Source organism: Petromyzon marinus, chromosome 66 (genome assembly GCF_048934315.1).
Source record: "Petromyzon marinus isolate PM22_M1 ecotype Great Lakes invasive population chromosome 66, UKy_Petmar_22M1.pri1.0, whole genome shotgun sequence".
Lineage (NCBI taxonomy): Eukaryota > Metazoa > Chordata > Hyperoartia > Petromyzontiformes > Petromyzontidae > Petromyzon > Petromyzon marinus.
In genome coordinates, this window is record NC_133732.1 from 3,382,540 (window position 1) to 3,399,482 (window position 16,943).

The 16,943-nt window shown below is 49.2% G+C and overlaps 1 protein-coding gene across 1 annotated transcript in view; it reads left to right on the forward strand.

Moving 5' to 3' along the window:
* Positions 1-16,943, forward strand: part of SEC63 (SEC63 protein translocation regulator) — a 100,536-nt gene that overhangs the window by 33,689 nt on the left and 49,904 nt on the right. Inside the window, exons 4-11 of the mRNA XM_076054426.1 lie at positions 838-950; positions 4,608-4,669; positions 6,011-6,069; positions 9,009-9,059; positions 9,489-9,597; positions 14,465-14,559; positions 15,295-15,430; positions 16,725-16,817. Coding sequence (XP_075910541.1) covers positions 838-950; positions 4,608-4,669; positions 6,011-6,069; positions 9,009-9,059; positions 9,489-9,597; positions 14,465-14,559; positions 15,295-15,430; positions 16,725-16,817 — 718 coding nt within the window. The remainder of the gene's footprint in view (positions 1-837; positions 951-4,607; positions 4,670-6,010; positions 6,070-9,008; positions 9,060-9,488; positions 9,598-14,464; positions 14,560-15,294; positions 15,431-16,724; positions 16,818-16,943) is intronic.

Below are 16,943 nucleotides of genomic sequence, written 5' to 3' on the forward strand. Positions count from 1 at the left end.
TGTTGTTGATGATGTTGATGATGTTGATGATGTTGATGTTGATGTTGATGATGATGTTGTTGATGTTGTTGTTGATGTTGATGATGTTGTTGTTGATGATGTTGATGATGTTGTTGATGTTGTTGATGTTGATGATGTTGATGATGTTGATGATGATGTTGTTGATGTTGATGTTGATGATGTTGTTGATGATGTTGTTGATGTTGATGATGTTGTTGATGTTGATGATGTTGTTGATGTTGATGATGTTGATGTTGATGATGTTGTTGATGATGTTGTTGATGTGGATGTTGTTGATGTTGATGATGTTGATGATGTTGTTGATGTTGATGATGTTGTTGTTGATGTTGATGATGATGTTGTTGATGTTGTTGTTGATGGTGTTGATGATGATGTTGTTGTTGTTGATGTTGTTGTTGACGTTCGGGAGCCAACGTGAGTGATGTTGTTGATGTTGATGATGTTGATGTTGTTGTTGATGTTGATGATCTTGTTGTTGATGTTGATGATGTTGTTGATGTTGATGATCTTGTTGTTGATGTTGATGATGTTGTTGATGTTGATGATGTTGTTGATGATGTTGATGATGTTGTTGTTGACGTTAGGGAGCCAATGTAAGTGATGATGTTGTTGATGATGTTGATGTTGATGATGTTGTTGATGTTGTTGACGTTAGGGAGCCAACGTGAGTGATGTTGTTGATGTTGATGATGTTGATGATGTTGATGTTGATGATGTTGTTGATGTTGATGATGTTGTTGATGTTGATGATGTTGTTGATGTTGTTGTTGATGGTGTTGATGATGATGTTGTTGTTGTTGATGTTGTTGACGTTAGGGAGCCAACGTGAGTGACGTACGGAGACAGTTCCACCAGCTGTCGCTTCGCAGTCACCCGGACAAGGGAGGAGATCCGGTGGCCTTTATGAGGATCGTGAAAGCTTACGAGACGTGAGACACCCCGTGTGTCTGTGTGTCCGTGTGTCTGTGTGTCCGTGTCTCAGTGTGTCCGTGTGTCCGTGTCTCAGTGTCCCCGTGTCTCTGTGTGTCCGTGTGTCCGTGTGTCCGTGTCTCAGTGTCCCCGTGTCCCTGTGTGTCTGTGTGTCCGTGTGTCTGTGTGGCCGTGTCTCAGTGTGTCCTTGTCTCAGTGTCCCCGTGTCTCAGTGTGTCCGTGTGTCTATGTCTCAATGTCTCAATGTCCCTGTGTCCCCGTGTCTCAATGTCTCAATGTCTCAATATCCCCGTGTCTCAGTGTCCCCGTGTCTCAATGTCTCAGTGTCCCCGTGTCTCAGTGTCCCCGTGTCTCAATGTCTCAGTGTCCCCGTGTCCCCGTGTCTCAATGTCTCTGTGTCCCCGTGTCTAAGTGTCTCAATGTCTCAATATCCCCGTGTATCAATGTCCCCGTGTATCAATGTCTCAATGTCCCCGTGTCTCTGTGTGTCCGTGTCTCAGTGTCCCCGTGTCTCAGTGTCCCCGTGTCTCAATGTCTCAATGTCTCAGTGTCTCAATGTCTCAATGTCTCAATGTCCCCGTGTCCCCGTGTCTCAATGTCTCTGTGTCCCCGTGTCTCAGTGTCTCAATGTCTCAGTGTCCCCGTGTCCCCGTGTCTCAGTGTCCCCGTGTCTCAGTGTCTCAGTGTCCCCGTGTCTCAGTGTCCCCGTGTCTCAGTGTCCCCGTGTCTCAGTGTCCCAGTGTCTCAGTGTCTCAATGTCCCCGTGTCTCAATGTCTCAGTGTCTCAATGTCTCAATGTCCCCGTGTCTCAATGTCTCTGTGTGTCCGTGTGCTCCTGTGAGTGTAGTTGAGTGTGTGTGTCTGTGTGTAGTGTAGTATAGTGTGTACTGTAGTGTATAGTGGAGTATAGTGTATAGTGGAGTGTATAGTGTAGTGTATACTGTAGTGTATAGTGTAGTGTATAGTGTGTAGTAGTGTGTCCTGTAGTGTATAGTGGAGTATAGTGTATAGTGGAGTATAGTGTATAGTGGAGTATAGTGTATAGTGGAGTATAGTGTATAGTGTAGTGTATAGTGTAGTGTATAGTGTAGTGTGTGTAGTGTAGTAGTGTGTAGTGTAGTAGTGTGTGTAGTGTAGTAGTGTGTGGTGTAGTGGTGGTGATGTAGTGTTGGTGTAGCGGTGGTGTGGTGGTGGTGGTGGTGTGGTGGTGGTGTGGTGGTGTAGTGGTGGTGGTGTAGTAGTGGTGTGGTAGTGGTGGTGTAGTGGTGGTGGTGTAGTAGTGGTGGTGGTGTCGTGGTGGTGGTGTAGCGGTGGTGGTGTAGTAGTGGTGTGGTAGTGGTGGTGTAGTGGTGGTGTAGTGGTGGTGTAGTAGTGGTGTGGTGGTGGTGGTGGGGTAGTAGTGGTGGGGTGGTGGTGGTGTAGTGGTGGTAGTGGTGGTGGTGGAGTAGTGGTGTAGTAGTGGTGTAGTAGTGGTGGGGTGGTAGTGGTGTAGTGGTGGTGGTGTAGTGGTGTAGTGGTGGTGGTGTAGTGGTGTGGTAGTGGTGGTGTAGTGGTGGTGGTGTAGTAGTGGTGTGGTGGTGGTGGTGGTGGTGTAGTAGTGGTGGTGGTGGTGTAGTGGTGGTGGTGTAGTAGTGGTGTAGTAGTGGTGTGGTGGTGTAGTAGTGGTGGTGTAGTAGTGGTGTGGTGGTGTAGTAGTGGTGGTGTAGTGGTGGTGGTGGTGTAGTAGTGGTGTGATGGTGGTGGTGTGGTGGTGGTGGTGTAGTAGTGGTGTGATGGTGGTGGTGTGGTGGTGGTGGTGTAGTAGTGGTGTGGTGGTGTAGCAGTAGTGGTGTAGTAGTGGTGGTGTAGTGGTGGTGTAGTAGTGGTGTGGTAGTGGTGGTGTAGTGGTAGTGGTGGTGGTGTGGTAGTGGTGTAGTAGTGGTAGTGGTGGTGTAGTGGTGGTGTGGTAGTAGTGGTGGTGGTGTAGTGGTGGTGGTGAAGTGGTGGGGTAGTAGTGGGGTAGTAGTGGTGGTGGTGTAGTAGTGGTGTAGTAGTGGTAGTGGTGGTGGTATAGTAGTGGTATGGTGGTGTAGCGGTGATGGTGTAGTAGTGGTGTGGTGGTGGTGGTGATGTAGCGGTGGTGGTGTAGTGAACATCGCTAGCGCTGGGGGAGAGACAAAGGCGGCCGGGCGTGGTGGTGCTGGCCACCCACCCCCTCTGTGTGTTGCCACAGTGCCGGTAGCCTTCATAGGCACTGCTACTCACTAACTGCACTTGCCCCTACAGTCTGTCACAGGCTACATGGGGGACCTTTGTCTTGTGGTGGTGGTTGAGATGGTGGTGATGTTGATGATGGTGGTGATGATGATGGTGATGTTGATGGTGGTGATATTGATGGTGATGATGTTGATGGTGGTGATGATGAGGATGGTGGTGATGATGATGATGGTGGTGATGATGATGGTGGTGATGATGGTGGTGGTGATGATGGTGGTGGTGATGATGGTGATGATTATGGTAGTGATGATGATGGTAGTGATGTTGATGTTGGTGGTGGTGGTGATGATGGTGGTGGTAGTGATGATGTTGATGGTGGTGATGATTATGGTGGTGGTGGTGCTGATGATGATGATGGTGGTGGTGGTGATGTTGATGGTGGTGATGATGGTGGTGGTGATGTTGATGGTGGTGGTGATGTTGATGGTGGTGATGATGATGGTGGTGATGGTGGTGATGTTGATGGTGGTCATGATGGTGGTGGTGGTGCTGATGATGGTGGTGTTGCTGATGATCCTGGTGGTGATGTTGATGATGGTGGTGGTGATGTTGATGATGATGATGGTGGTGGTGCTGATGATGGTGGTGGTGATGATGATGATGGTAATGATTATGGTAGTGATGATGATGGTCGTGATGTTGATGTTGGTGTTGATGATGATGGTAGTGATGATGATGGTAGTGATGATGATGGTAGTGATGATGATGGTAGTGATGATGATGGTAGTGATGATGATGGTGGTGATGTTGATTGTGGTGATGAGGATGGTGGTGATGTTAGTGATGATGATTGTAGTGATGATGATGGTGGTGATGTTGATGGTGGTGATGATGGTAGTGGTGATGGTAGTGATGTTGATGGTGGTGATGATGGTGGTGATGATGATGGTAGTGATGATCATGGTAGTGATGATGATGGTAGTGATGTTGATGTTGGTGGTGATGATGATGGTAGTGATGATGGTGGTTGTGATGATGGTAGTGATGATGGTAGTGATGTTGATGGTGATGATGATGGTGGTGATGATGATGGTAGTGATGATGTTGATAGTGATGTTAGTGATGATGGTAGTGTTGATGTTAGTGATAGTGATGTTGATGTTGTTGATGTTGTTGATGATGTTGTTGATGTTGATGATGTTGATGATGTTGATGATGATGTTGTTGATGTTGATGATGTTGATGTTGTTGATGATGTTGTTGATGATGTTGATGTTGTTGATGATGATGATGTTGTTGTTGATGATGTTGTTGATGTTGTTGATGATGTTGTTGATGTTGATGATGATGTTGATGATGTTGTTGATGTTGTTGTTGATGATGTTGATGTTGTTGTTGATGATGTTGTTGATGTTGTTGTTGATGTTGTTGTTGATGTTGTTGTTGATGTTGTTGCTCAGGCTCACAGATTCGCAGTCGAAAGAGAACTGGGATAAATACGGACACCCAGACGGACCCCAAGGTACCACCACCACCACAACCAACACCACAACCACAACAACTACCGCAACCACCACAACTACCACCACCACAACCACCACCACCACTACCACCACTACCACCACAACCACCATTACAACCACCACCACAACCACCACCACCACCACAACCACCACCACCATGACAACCACCACAAATACAACCACTATGAAATGTTAACACAGCGCCATGTCTCTCTCCCCTTGTCTCTCTCTCCCCGTGTCTCTCTCTCCCCGTATCTCTCTCCCCGTGTCTCTCTCCCCGTGTCTGTCTCTCCGTGTCTCTCTCTCCGTGTCTCTCTCTCCGTGTCTCTCTCTCTCTGTCCCCCGTGTCTCTCTCCCCGTGTCTCTCCCTCCCCGTGTCTCTCTCTCCGTGTCTCTCCGTGTCTCTCTCTCCGTGTCTCTCTCTCCCCGTGTCTCTCTCTCCCCGTGTCTCTCTCACCCCGTGTCTCTCTCTCCCCGTGTCTCTCTCTCCCCGTATCTCTCTCCCCGTGTCTCTCTCCCCGTGTCTCTCTCTCCGTGTCTCTCTCTCTGTGTCTCTCTCTCCGTGTCTCTCTCTCTCTGTCCCCCGTGTCTCTCTCCCCGTGTCTCTCCCTCCCCGTGTCTCTCTCTCCGTGTGTCTCTCTCCATGTCTCTCTCTCCCCGTGTCTCTCTCTCCCCGTGTCTCTCTCACCCCGTGTCTCTCTCTCCCCGTGTCTCTCCGCGTGTCTCTCTCTCACCGTGTCTCTCTCTCCCCGTGTCTCTCTCTCCCCGTGTCTCTCTCTCCCCGTGTCTCTCTCTCCCCGTGTCTCTCTCTCCCCATGTCTCTCTCCCCGTGTCTCTCTCCCCGTCTCTCTCTCCCCGTGTCTCTCTCTCCCCGTGTCTCTCTCTCTCTCCGTGTCTCTCTCCCCGTGTCTCTCTCCCCATGTCTCTCTCTCACCGTGTCTCTCTGTCCCCGTGTCTCTCTCCCCCCGTGTCTCTCTCTCCCCGTGTCTCTCTCTCCCCGTGTCTCTGTCTCCCCGTGTCTCTCTCCCCGTGTCTCTCTCCCCCCATGTCTCTCTCTCCCCGTGTCTCTCTCTCCCCGTGTCTCTCTCTCCCCGTGTCTCTCTCTCCCCGTGTCTCTCTCCACGTGTCTCTCTCCACGTGTCTCTCTCTTCCCCCATGTCTCTCTCCCCCCGTGTCTCTCTCCGCCCATGTCTCTCTCCCCGTGTCTCTCTCCCCGTGTCTCTCTCTCACCGTGTCTCTCTCCCCCCGTGTCTCTCTCCCCATGTCTCTCTCTCCCCGTGTCTCTCTCACCCCGTGTCTCTCTCCGCCTGTGTCTCGCCCCTCCCCCCGTGTCTCTGTAGCGATGAGCTTTGGAATTGCACTACCTGCTTGGATCGTGGATCAGAAAAATTCCATGCTGGTAAGACCTGTCACAGGTGCCGGCTAAAGTGGGCCCTCGGGATAGAGTCATCATGTTGGGTGACTTCAATGCCCGAGTTGGTCATGATGCTGGCACCTGGTCTGGAGTGATTGGAGGGCATGGGCCGGATCAGCTCAATAACAACGGCAGGAGGCTGCTAGATTTTTGTGCAGCTCATGGGCTTGTAATTACCAACGCGCTGTTCCGGCATCGGCGCATCCACACAACATCACGGATGCATGCCGGGTCCAAGCAAGAACATCTGTAGGACTACATAGTGACGGACCAGCGGATGCGGGCCCATGTCCTTGACACCAGGACCTACCGTGGAGCTGATCTGCCCGCTGACCATCGACTTGTCATCTGTAAGATGCGCCGCCCATTCTTCCACTCCGGTGGTGGGTGTACACCCAGGACCCCATTCAAACCTAAAGTGGCCTGGTCTCAGTTAGCTGATGAAAGTTGCAAGCGAGAATTTTATCATCGCTTGTGGCTGGGGTTGGCATCGTCCCTCACGCCTCCTGATGTCGAGGGTAAATAGGCGAGGTTTAGGACTGTGGCTCATGCAGCTGCAATGGCTGCTTTGGATACACGATCCAGACCTCCCCAGAGACCCTGGCTGAGAAAAAGCGACAGGCCCAATCTCATCGTCTACAGCATCCCACGTCAGAGAATGAGGAGGCTTACCGCAGCCTTCGCTCGGAAGTTCGGAGAGCCGTGAGGCGCTGCAAGGATGGGTGGTGGTCGCGGGTTGCTGAGGAGATGGAGTCTGCCTCAGTGGCCCGTGATCACAAATCTCTATTTAACTCCATCAAAAAAGTAACCTGCAGCGCCACACCTATTACCATCATTAGGGGAAAGAACGGTGATCCAATCTCCGACCCCCAGGAACAGGTTTGCAGATTTGCTGAGCATTTCTGTGAGGTCTTGGGGGAGCGGAAATCTCTCAGCCTGGAAAACATCGTGGCACAAAGTGGGGATGGCCCTGCTGAGGCTGCGGTGCCTCAAATATTGGACAAAGTAGTCACCCCCTGTGAGTGGCTGGCTGAGGTGCCATCTGTTGAGGAAGTACTGAAGGCGATCCAGAGTCTGAGACCAGAAAGGCAGCGGGCAGAGATGATCTCCCAAGCGAAATGCTGAGGGAGGGTGGCGTTTGTGCACAGACTGCCCTATATGACATCATAACAACAGTCTGGACCACTGGACGGGTTCAGCAGGATTGGAATGGTGCCCTGGTGGTCCCCCTCTTTAAGAAGGGGGACCGCACAGACTGTAACAACTACAGGGGCATCTCACTCCTCAGTGTGCCGGGAAAGGTCCTGGCAAGGATTATTCAACATCGCCTTGCCAGGCACGCTGAGGAGAGGCTTGCGGAGCCCCAATGCAGTTTCTGGAAAGGGCGGTCCTGCACAGATGCCATATTTCCTGTCCGTCTGCTACAGCAGAGGTGTAGGGAATTCCAGCAAGGCCTACATCTCTGCTTTATTGACCTGGTCAAGGCCTATGATACCATCAGTAGTCCTGGGCTCTGGGTTGTTCTTCGTGCTTTCGGAGTCCCTGACCCTCTGCTCACGATCATTAAGGACCTTCATGATGGTGAGCGGGCCTGGGTAAAACTACATGGCCGGGAGTCAGAGCCATTCCCTGTACACCTTGGGGTGCGACAGGGATGTCCTCTGGCTCCCACATTATTTAACATCTATTTTGACCACGTAGTTCCTGAAGCCTTCAATAGCTGTACCGGGGGAATCTCCATATGGTACAGATATAATGGGAGGCTGATCGATGCCCGGGTGCGGTCAAGGGATGGCTCCCTATTGGTCAACCACGTTATGTATGCCGATGATTTGGTCATAGCTGCTCATTCAGAGGAGGAGTTGAAGACGCTGCTGCTGAGACTGGAGCATGCCACTAAGAGATGGGGCCTTAGCATCAGCCCCACCAAAACTAAGCACCTGCCTGGGTATTATGTACCATCGGACACTCCACCCCCACAACTCCCAATCGGTGATGGGGCAGTTGTGGAGAGAGTGGAGAGTTTCCCATACCTGGGCAGTGTGCTTATGACTGGCTCCAGTTTAACAGCAGAGGTCTCACTCCGAATCAGTCGAGCGGCAATATCTTTTCATCGGTTGCGTAACGCTGTGTGGAAGCTACCTGGTCTGTCGCTCCGCACTAAGCTTCAGGTCTTCTCAGCCACGGTCATTCCCTCCCTTCTCTACGCTTGCGAAACGTGGACCCTCCTAATGGAACATCTTCGCCGGTTAGAATCATTTAGGCTAGCCTGCCTACACTCCATACTGGGTTTAACCAGACTGGATTGTGTGAGGAGCTCACAAATCCTTGAAAGATCTGGGCAAGGTCCCATCGGTGAGCTCCTCCGGCGGGGAAGGCTGCGATGGCTGGGTCATGTAGCCCGCATGCCCAGCCACCGCATGCCGAAACAGCTTTTGTTCGGCCGGATCGAGGGGGCTAAACGGGCGCAGCATGGGCTAGAGAAGAGATGGAGTGATGTGGTACAGGAGGACGTGGAGCTGAGTGGACTTGCCGATGACTGATACCAGCGGTGTCAAGATCGGCCTCTGTGGAGGAGGCTCGTGAAGGACGCTACTGGGCAGTTGGAGGCAGTCGCCCTCCAACAACAACGGAGGGCGGAGGAGCGACGCTCACAACAACGAGCGGAGTGCCGGGTGGCTAAAGCACAGCAGGTTGGCACAGTAGGGGGCACAGGTGGTGCATCAGCCAGTCATCTCAGTCGACCCGTGGCACCTGGGTCTGCCCCGTGACCTCCTGCCCGCGGGCGTTCGACACTTCACGTGGCCTCAAGGTGCACATGGCCTGGCACAAGCGTCGTGGTGACGTCACCGCCACTTAGTGGCGAATGGCGGTTGTTGTTGTGTGTGTCAATGTGTGTGTGTCTGTTTGTGATTGTGTTGCAGGTTCTCGCTGTCTATGGGTTGGCGTTCATGGTTATCCTGCCTTCAGTGGTGGTGAGGAATACCGCAGACTCACTCACTTGTCCACCACAATCACCACAACCACCACAACCACAATCACCACAATCACCACAACCACTACCACCACAATCACCACAACCACTACCACCACAATCGCCATACCCACTGTGTCTCTCTCTCCCCGTGTCTCTCTCTCCCTGTGTCTCTGTCACCCCGTGTCTCTCTCCCCCGTCTCTGTCTCCCCGTGTCTCTCCCCCCGTGTCTCTCCCCCCGTGTCTCTCTCCCCGTGTCTCTGTCCCCCCGTGTCTCTCTCTCCCCGTGTCTCTCTCCCTGTGTCTCTCTATCCCCGTGTCTCACTCTCCCCGTGTCTCTCTCCCCGTGTCTCTCTCCCCGTGTCTCTCTCTCTCCCCGTGTGTCTCTCTCTCCCCGTGTCTCTGTCCCCCCGTGTCTCTGTCCCCGCAGGGGGTGTGGTGGTACCGCTCCATCCGCTACAGCGGGGAGCAGATTCTGCTCAGCACCACTCAGCTCTACGCCTTCTTCCTGAGTCGCAATCGCTGCGTCAACACCAAGAGTGAGCATCCACTACACTACACTACACACTACACTACACACTACACTATACACTACACTATACTATACACTACACACTACACTACACACTACACTATACACTACACTATACACTACACTATACACTACACTATACACTACACTATACACTACACTACACTATACACTACACTATACACTACACTATACACTACACACTATACACTACACTATACACTACACTACACTATACACTACACACTACACTACACACTACACTATACACTACTACACTATACACTACACTACACACTACACACTACACTATACACTACACTACACACTACACTACACACTACACTATACACTACACTTTACACTACACTTTACACTACACTATACACTACAGTATACATTACACACTGCACTATACACTACACTATACACTACACTATACACTACACTACACTATACACTACACTATACACTGCACTATACACTACACTATTCACTACACACTACACTTTACACTACACTATACACTACACTATACACTACACTATACACTATATACTACACTATACACTACACTATACACTACACACTACACTATACACTACACTATACACTACTACACTATACACTACTACACTACACACTACACTACACACTACACTATACACTACACTACACACTACACTATACACTACACTATACACTACACTATACACTACACTATACACTACACTATACACTACACTATACACTACACACTACACTATCCACTATACACTACACTATACACTACACTATACACTACACACTACACTATACACTACACTATACACTACATTATACACTACTACACTATACACTACACTATACACTACTACACTATACACTACACTATACACTACTACACTATACACTACACTATACACGACACTATACACTACACTATACACTACACTATACACTATACACTACACACTACACTATACACTACACTATATACTACACTACACTATACACTACATTATACACTACACTATACACTACACTATACACTACACTATACACTACACTATACACTACACTATACACTATACACTACACTATACACTACTACACTACACATTACACTATACACTACACTATACACTACACTATACACTACACACTGCACTATACACTACACTATACACTACACTATACACTACTACACTACACATTACACTATACACTACACTATACACTACACTATACACTATACTATACACTACACTATACACTACACTATACACTACACACTACACTATACACTACACTATACACTACTACACTATATACTACTACACTACACACTACACTACACACTACACTATACACTACACTACACACTACACTATACACTACACTATACACTACACTATACACTACACTATACACTACACACTACACTATACACTACACTATCCACTACACTATACACTACACTATACACTACACTATACACTACATTATACACTACTACACTATACACTACACTATACACTACTACACTATACACTACACTATACACTACTACACTATACACTACACTATACACTACACTATACACGACACTATACACTACACTATACACTATACACTACACTATACACTACACTATACACTACACTACACTATACACTACACTATACACTACACTACACTATACACTACACTATACACTACACTATACACTACACTATACACTACACTATACACTACTACACTACACACTACACTATACACTACACTATACACTACACTATACACTATACACTACACTATACACTACACTATACACTACACTATACACTATACTATACACTACACTATACACTACACTAGTGGTCGTTGCGGTGGTTGATATTGATGATGGTTGTTGTGGTGGTTGTTGATGGTTGTTGTGGTGGTTGTTGATGGTGGTGGTTCTGGTGGTTGGTGGTGGTGGTTTTTGATGATGATGGTGGTTGTGGTGTTGTTGTTCATGATGGTGGTGGTCTTGTTGTTGTGGTGGTTGTTGTTGTTGATGATGATGGTTGTTGTGGTGGTGGTGTTGTTGATGGTGGTTGTTGATGATGATGGTGGTTGTTGTTGTGGTGTTGTTGATTGTGGTTGTTGATGATGATGGTGGTTGTTGTTGTGGTGTTGTTGTTGATGGTTGTGGTTTTGTTGATGGTGGTTGTTGTTGATGATGGTGGTTGTGGTGTTGTTGATGATGATGGTGGTTGTTGTTGTGGTGGTTGATGATGATGGTGGTTGTTGTTGTTGTGGTGGTTGTTGTTGTGGTGTTGTTGATGGTGGTTGTTGATGATGATGGTGGTTGTTGTTGTGGTGTTGTTGTTGATGGTGGTGGTGTTGTTGTTGATGGTGGTTGTTGATGATGCTGGTTGTTGTTGTGGTGGTGTTGTTGATGGTGGTGTTGTTGTTGATGGTGGTTGTGGTGTTGTTGATGATGGTGGTTGTTGATGATGATGGTGGTTGTGGTGTTGTTGTTCATGATGGTGGTTGTTGTTGATGGTGGTGGTGTTGTTGATGGTGGTTGTTGTTGGTGATGGTGGTTGTTGTTGTTGTGGTGTTGTTGATGTTGGTTGTTGTTGTTGTGGTGGTGGTGTTGTTGTAGTTGGTGGTGGTGGTTGTTGATGGTGGTCGTGGTTGTGGTGTTGGTGATGGTGGTGGTTGTTTATGATGGTGGTTGTTGTGGTTGTTGTTATGGTGTTGTTGATGGTGGTTGTTGATGATGATGGTGGTTGTTGTTGTTGTGGTGTTGTTGTTGATGGTGGTTGTTGTTGTGGTGTTGTTGTTGATGGTGGTTGTTGATGATGATGGTTGTTGTTGTTGTGGTGTTGTTGTTGGCGGTGGTATTGTTGATGGTGGTTGTTGATGATAATGGTGATTGTTATGGTGTTGTTGATGGTGGTGGTTGTGGTGTTGTTGATGGTGGTTGTGGTGTTGTTGATGATGGTGGTTGTTGATGATGATGGTGGTTGTGGTGGTGGTGTTGTTTTAGTTGGTGGTTGTTGATGGTGGTCGTGGTTGTGGTGTTGGTGGTGGTTGTTTATGATGGTGGTGGTTGTTGTTGTGGTGTTGTTAATGGTGGTGGTTGTGGTATTGTTGATTATGGTGGTGGTTGTTGTTAATGGTGGTTGTTGTTGTGGTGTTGTTGATGGTTGTTGATGATGATGGTGGTTGTTGTTGATGATGATGGTGGTTGTGGTGTTGTTCATGATTGTGGTGGTGTTGTTGATGGTGGTTGTTGTTGATGATGGTGGTTGTGGTGTTGTTGTTGATGATGATGGTGGTTGTTGTTGTGGTGGTTGATGATGATGGTGGTTGTTGTTGTTGTGGTGTTGTTGTTGATGGTGGTTGTTGTTGATGGTGGTTGTGGTGTTGATGATGGTGGTTGTTGTTGATGATGGTGGTTGTGGTGTTGTTGTTCATGATGGTGGTGGTGTTGTTGATGGTGGTTGTTGTTGATGATGATGGTGGTTGTTGTTGTTGTGGTGGTTTTGCTGATGGTGGTGGTGTTGTTGATGTTGGTTGTTGTTGATGATGATGGTTGTTGTTGTGGTGGTGTTGTTGATGGTGGTTGTTGATGATGATGGTGGTTGTTGTTGTGGTGTTGTTGTTGGTGGTGGTGTTGTTGATGGTGGTTGTTGTTGATAATGGTGGTTGTTGTTATGGTGTTGTTGATGGTGGTGGTTGTGGTGTTGTTGATGGTGGTTGTGGTGTTGTTGATGATGGTGGTTGTTGATGATGATGGTGGTTGTGGTGGTGGTGTTGTTGTAGTTGGTGGTGTTGGTTGTTGATGGTGGTCGTGGTTGTGGTGTTGGTGATGGTGGTGGTTGTTGTTTATGATGGTGGTTGTTGTTGTTGTTGTGGTGTTGTTGATGGTGGTGGTTGTGGTATTGTTGATTATGGTGGTGGTTGTTGTTAATGGTGGTTGTTGTTGTGGTGGTTGTTGATGGTGGTGGTTGTTGTTATGGTGTAGGAGTGGTTGTTGTTGTTGCTGTCGTGGTGTTGTTGATGGTGGTGGTTGTGGTATTGTTGATGGTGGTTTTTGTTGTTGATGTGGTGGTTGTTGTTGTGGTGTTGTTGATGGTGGTGGTTGTTGTTGTTGTGGTGTAGGAGTGATTGTGGTTGTTGTTGCGGTGGTGTAGGAGTGATTGTTGTTGTTGTGGTGGTGTAGGAGTGATTGTTGTTGTGGTGGTGTAGGAGTGATTGTTGTTGTTGTTGTTGTTATGGTGTAGGAGTGATTGTTGTTGTGTTGTTGTTGTGTAGGAGTGATTGTTGTTGATGTTGTAGTTCTTGTTGTTGTGTAGGAGTGGTTGTTGTTGTGGTGTTGTTGTGGTGTAGGAGTGATTGTTGTTGTGTTGTTGTTGTGTAGGAGTGATTGTTGTTGTTCAGGCGTTGTTGTGGTGTAGGGGTGATTGTTGTGGTGTAGGAGTGATTGTTGTTGTGGTGTAGGAGTGGTTGTTGTTGTGGTGTTGTTGTGGTCTAGGAGTGATTGTTGTGGTGTAGGAGTGATTGTTGTGTTGTTGTTGTGTAGGAGTGATTGTTGTTATTGTTGTTGTGGTGTAGGAGTGATTGTTGTTGTGTAGGAGTGATTGTTGTTGTTGTGGTGGTTGTTGTTGTGTAGGAGTGATTGTTGTTGATGTTTTTGTTGATGTTGTTGTTATGGTGTAGGAGTGATTGTTGTTGTTGTTGTGTTGTTGTGGTGGTTGTGGTGGTGTAGGAGTGATTGTTGTTGTTGTGGTGGTTGTGGTCGTGTAGGAGTGATTATTGTTGTTGTTGTGTTGTTGTTGTGTAGGAGTGATTGTTGTTGTTTTGTTATTGTGTAGGAGTTGTCATGATTCTTGGAGCCAGCTGCGAGTTTTGCCGCTACCACAACAAAGAAGCCCCTATGAGGCCTGAGGATGACGTCGAAGTCCCACAGGTAGCACAACAACAACCACAACAACTACAACAACCACAACAACAACAACCACTACCACAACAACTACAACAACCACAACAACAACTACAACCACTACTACTACAACTACAACAACTACAACAACAACCACAACAACAACAACCACTACAACAACAACAACCACAACAACTACAACCACTACTACCACAACAACTACAACAACAACCACAACAACAACCACCACAACAACAACAACAACCACTACAACTACAACCACAACAACCACAACAACTACAAGAACTACAACAACCACAACAACAACAACAACTACAACAACCACAACAACCACAACAACAACCACAACCACAACAACAACTACAACTACAACAACCACAACAACTACAACAACCACAACAACAACAACAACCACAACAACAACCACAACAACTACAACAACTACAACTACAACAACTACAACAACCACAACAACAATCACAACAACCACCCACAGACACCCACAGACTCACCACACAGAGACCCACAGACTCACCACACAGAGACCCACAGACTCACCACACAGAGACCCACAGACTCACCACACAGAGACCCACAGACTCATCACACTGTCTGTGTGTGTCTGTGTGTGTCTGTCTGTGTCTGTGTGTGTGTGTTTGTGTGTGTGTGTGTTTGTGTGTGTGTGTCTGTGTGTGTGTGTCTGTGTGTGTGTGTCTGTGTGTGTGTCTGTGTGTGTCTCAGCTGATCAAGGAGCTGGGTGGAGTTGCTGAGGGCAACCGGGAACAGCCGCTCTGCTACCCGTACAGCGTGAAGGCACGGGCCCTGATCCACGCCCACCTATCACGCATCACCCTGCCTGCATCCACGCTGGAGAAGGGTGAGACACGGGGGGAGAGAGACACGGGGGGAGAGAGACACGGGGAGAGAGAGACACGGGGGGAGAGACACGGAGGGGGAGAGACACGGGGAGAGAGAGACACGGGGGGGGAGAGACACGGGGAGAGAGAGACACGGGGAGAGAGAGACACGGGGAGGAGAGACACGGGGGAGAGAGACACGGGGAGAGAGACACGGGGGGAGAGAGACACGGGGGGAGAGAGACACGGGGAGAGAGAGACACGGGGAGAGAGAGACACGGGGGGAGAGAGACGGGGAGAGAGAGACAGGGGGAGAGAGAGACACGGGGGGAGAGAGACACGGGGAGAGAGACACGGGGGGGGAGAGACACGGGGAGAGAGAGACACGGGGAGAGAGAGACACGGGGAGAGAGAGACACGGGGAGAGAGAGACACGGGGAGAGAGAGACACGGGGAGGAGAGACACACGGGGAGAGAGAGACACGGGGGGGAGAGACACGGGGAGAGAGAGACACGGGGAGGAGAGACACGGGGGGAGAGAGACACGGGGAGAGAGAGACACGGGGAGAGAGACACGGGGGGAGAGAGACACGGGGAGAGAGAGACACGGGGAGAGAGAGACACGGGGGGAGAGAGACGGGGAGAGAGAGACAGGGGGAGAGAGAGACACGGGGGGAGAGAGACACGGGGAGAGAGACACGGGGGGAGAGAGACACGGGGAGAGAGAGACACGGGGAGAGAGAGACACGGGGAGAGAGAGAGACACGGGGAGAGAGAGACATGGAGAGAGAGACACGGGGAGAGAGAGACACGGGGAGAGAGAGACACGGGGGGAGAGAGACACGGGGAGAGAGAGACACGGGGAGGAGAGACACGGGGGGAGAGACACGGGGAGAGAGAGACACGGGGAGAGAGAGACACGGGGGGGAGAGACACGGGGAGAGAGAGACACGGGGAGAGAGACACGGAGAGAGAGACACGGGGAGAGAGACACGGGGAGAGAGAGAGACACGGGGAGAGACACGGGGAGAGAGACACGGGGAGAGAGAGAGACACGGGGAGAGAGAGAGACACGGGGGATGAGAGAGAGACACGGGGAGAGAGAGAGACACAGGGGATGTTGTGGTTGATGCTGTGGTTGTGGTTGTTGTGGTTGTTGTGGTTGTTGATGCTGTGGTTGTTGTGGTTGTTGTTGTGGTTGATGCTGTGGTTGTTGTTGTGGTTGTTGTGGTTGTTGTTGTGGTTGTTGTGGTTGATGCTGTGGTTGATGCTGTGGTTGTTGTTGTGGTTGTTGTGGTTGTTGTTGTTGTGCAGATCGCCAGTTTGTGTTGTGCCGCTGCCCGGCGCTGCTGCAGGAGATGATCAGCATCAGCTGGCAGCTCATTCAGGCTGGCAGATACCGGGGCAGTAAGAGACTCACTCACTGACTCACTCACTCGCTCATTCACTGACTCATTCACTCACTGACTCACTCATTCACTCACTCATTCACTGATTCACTCACTCACTGACTCACTGACTCACTCACACACT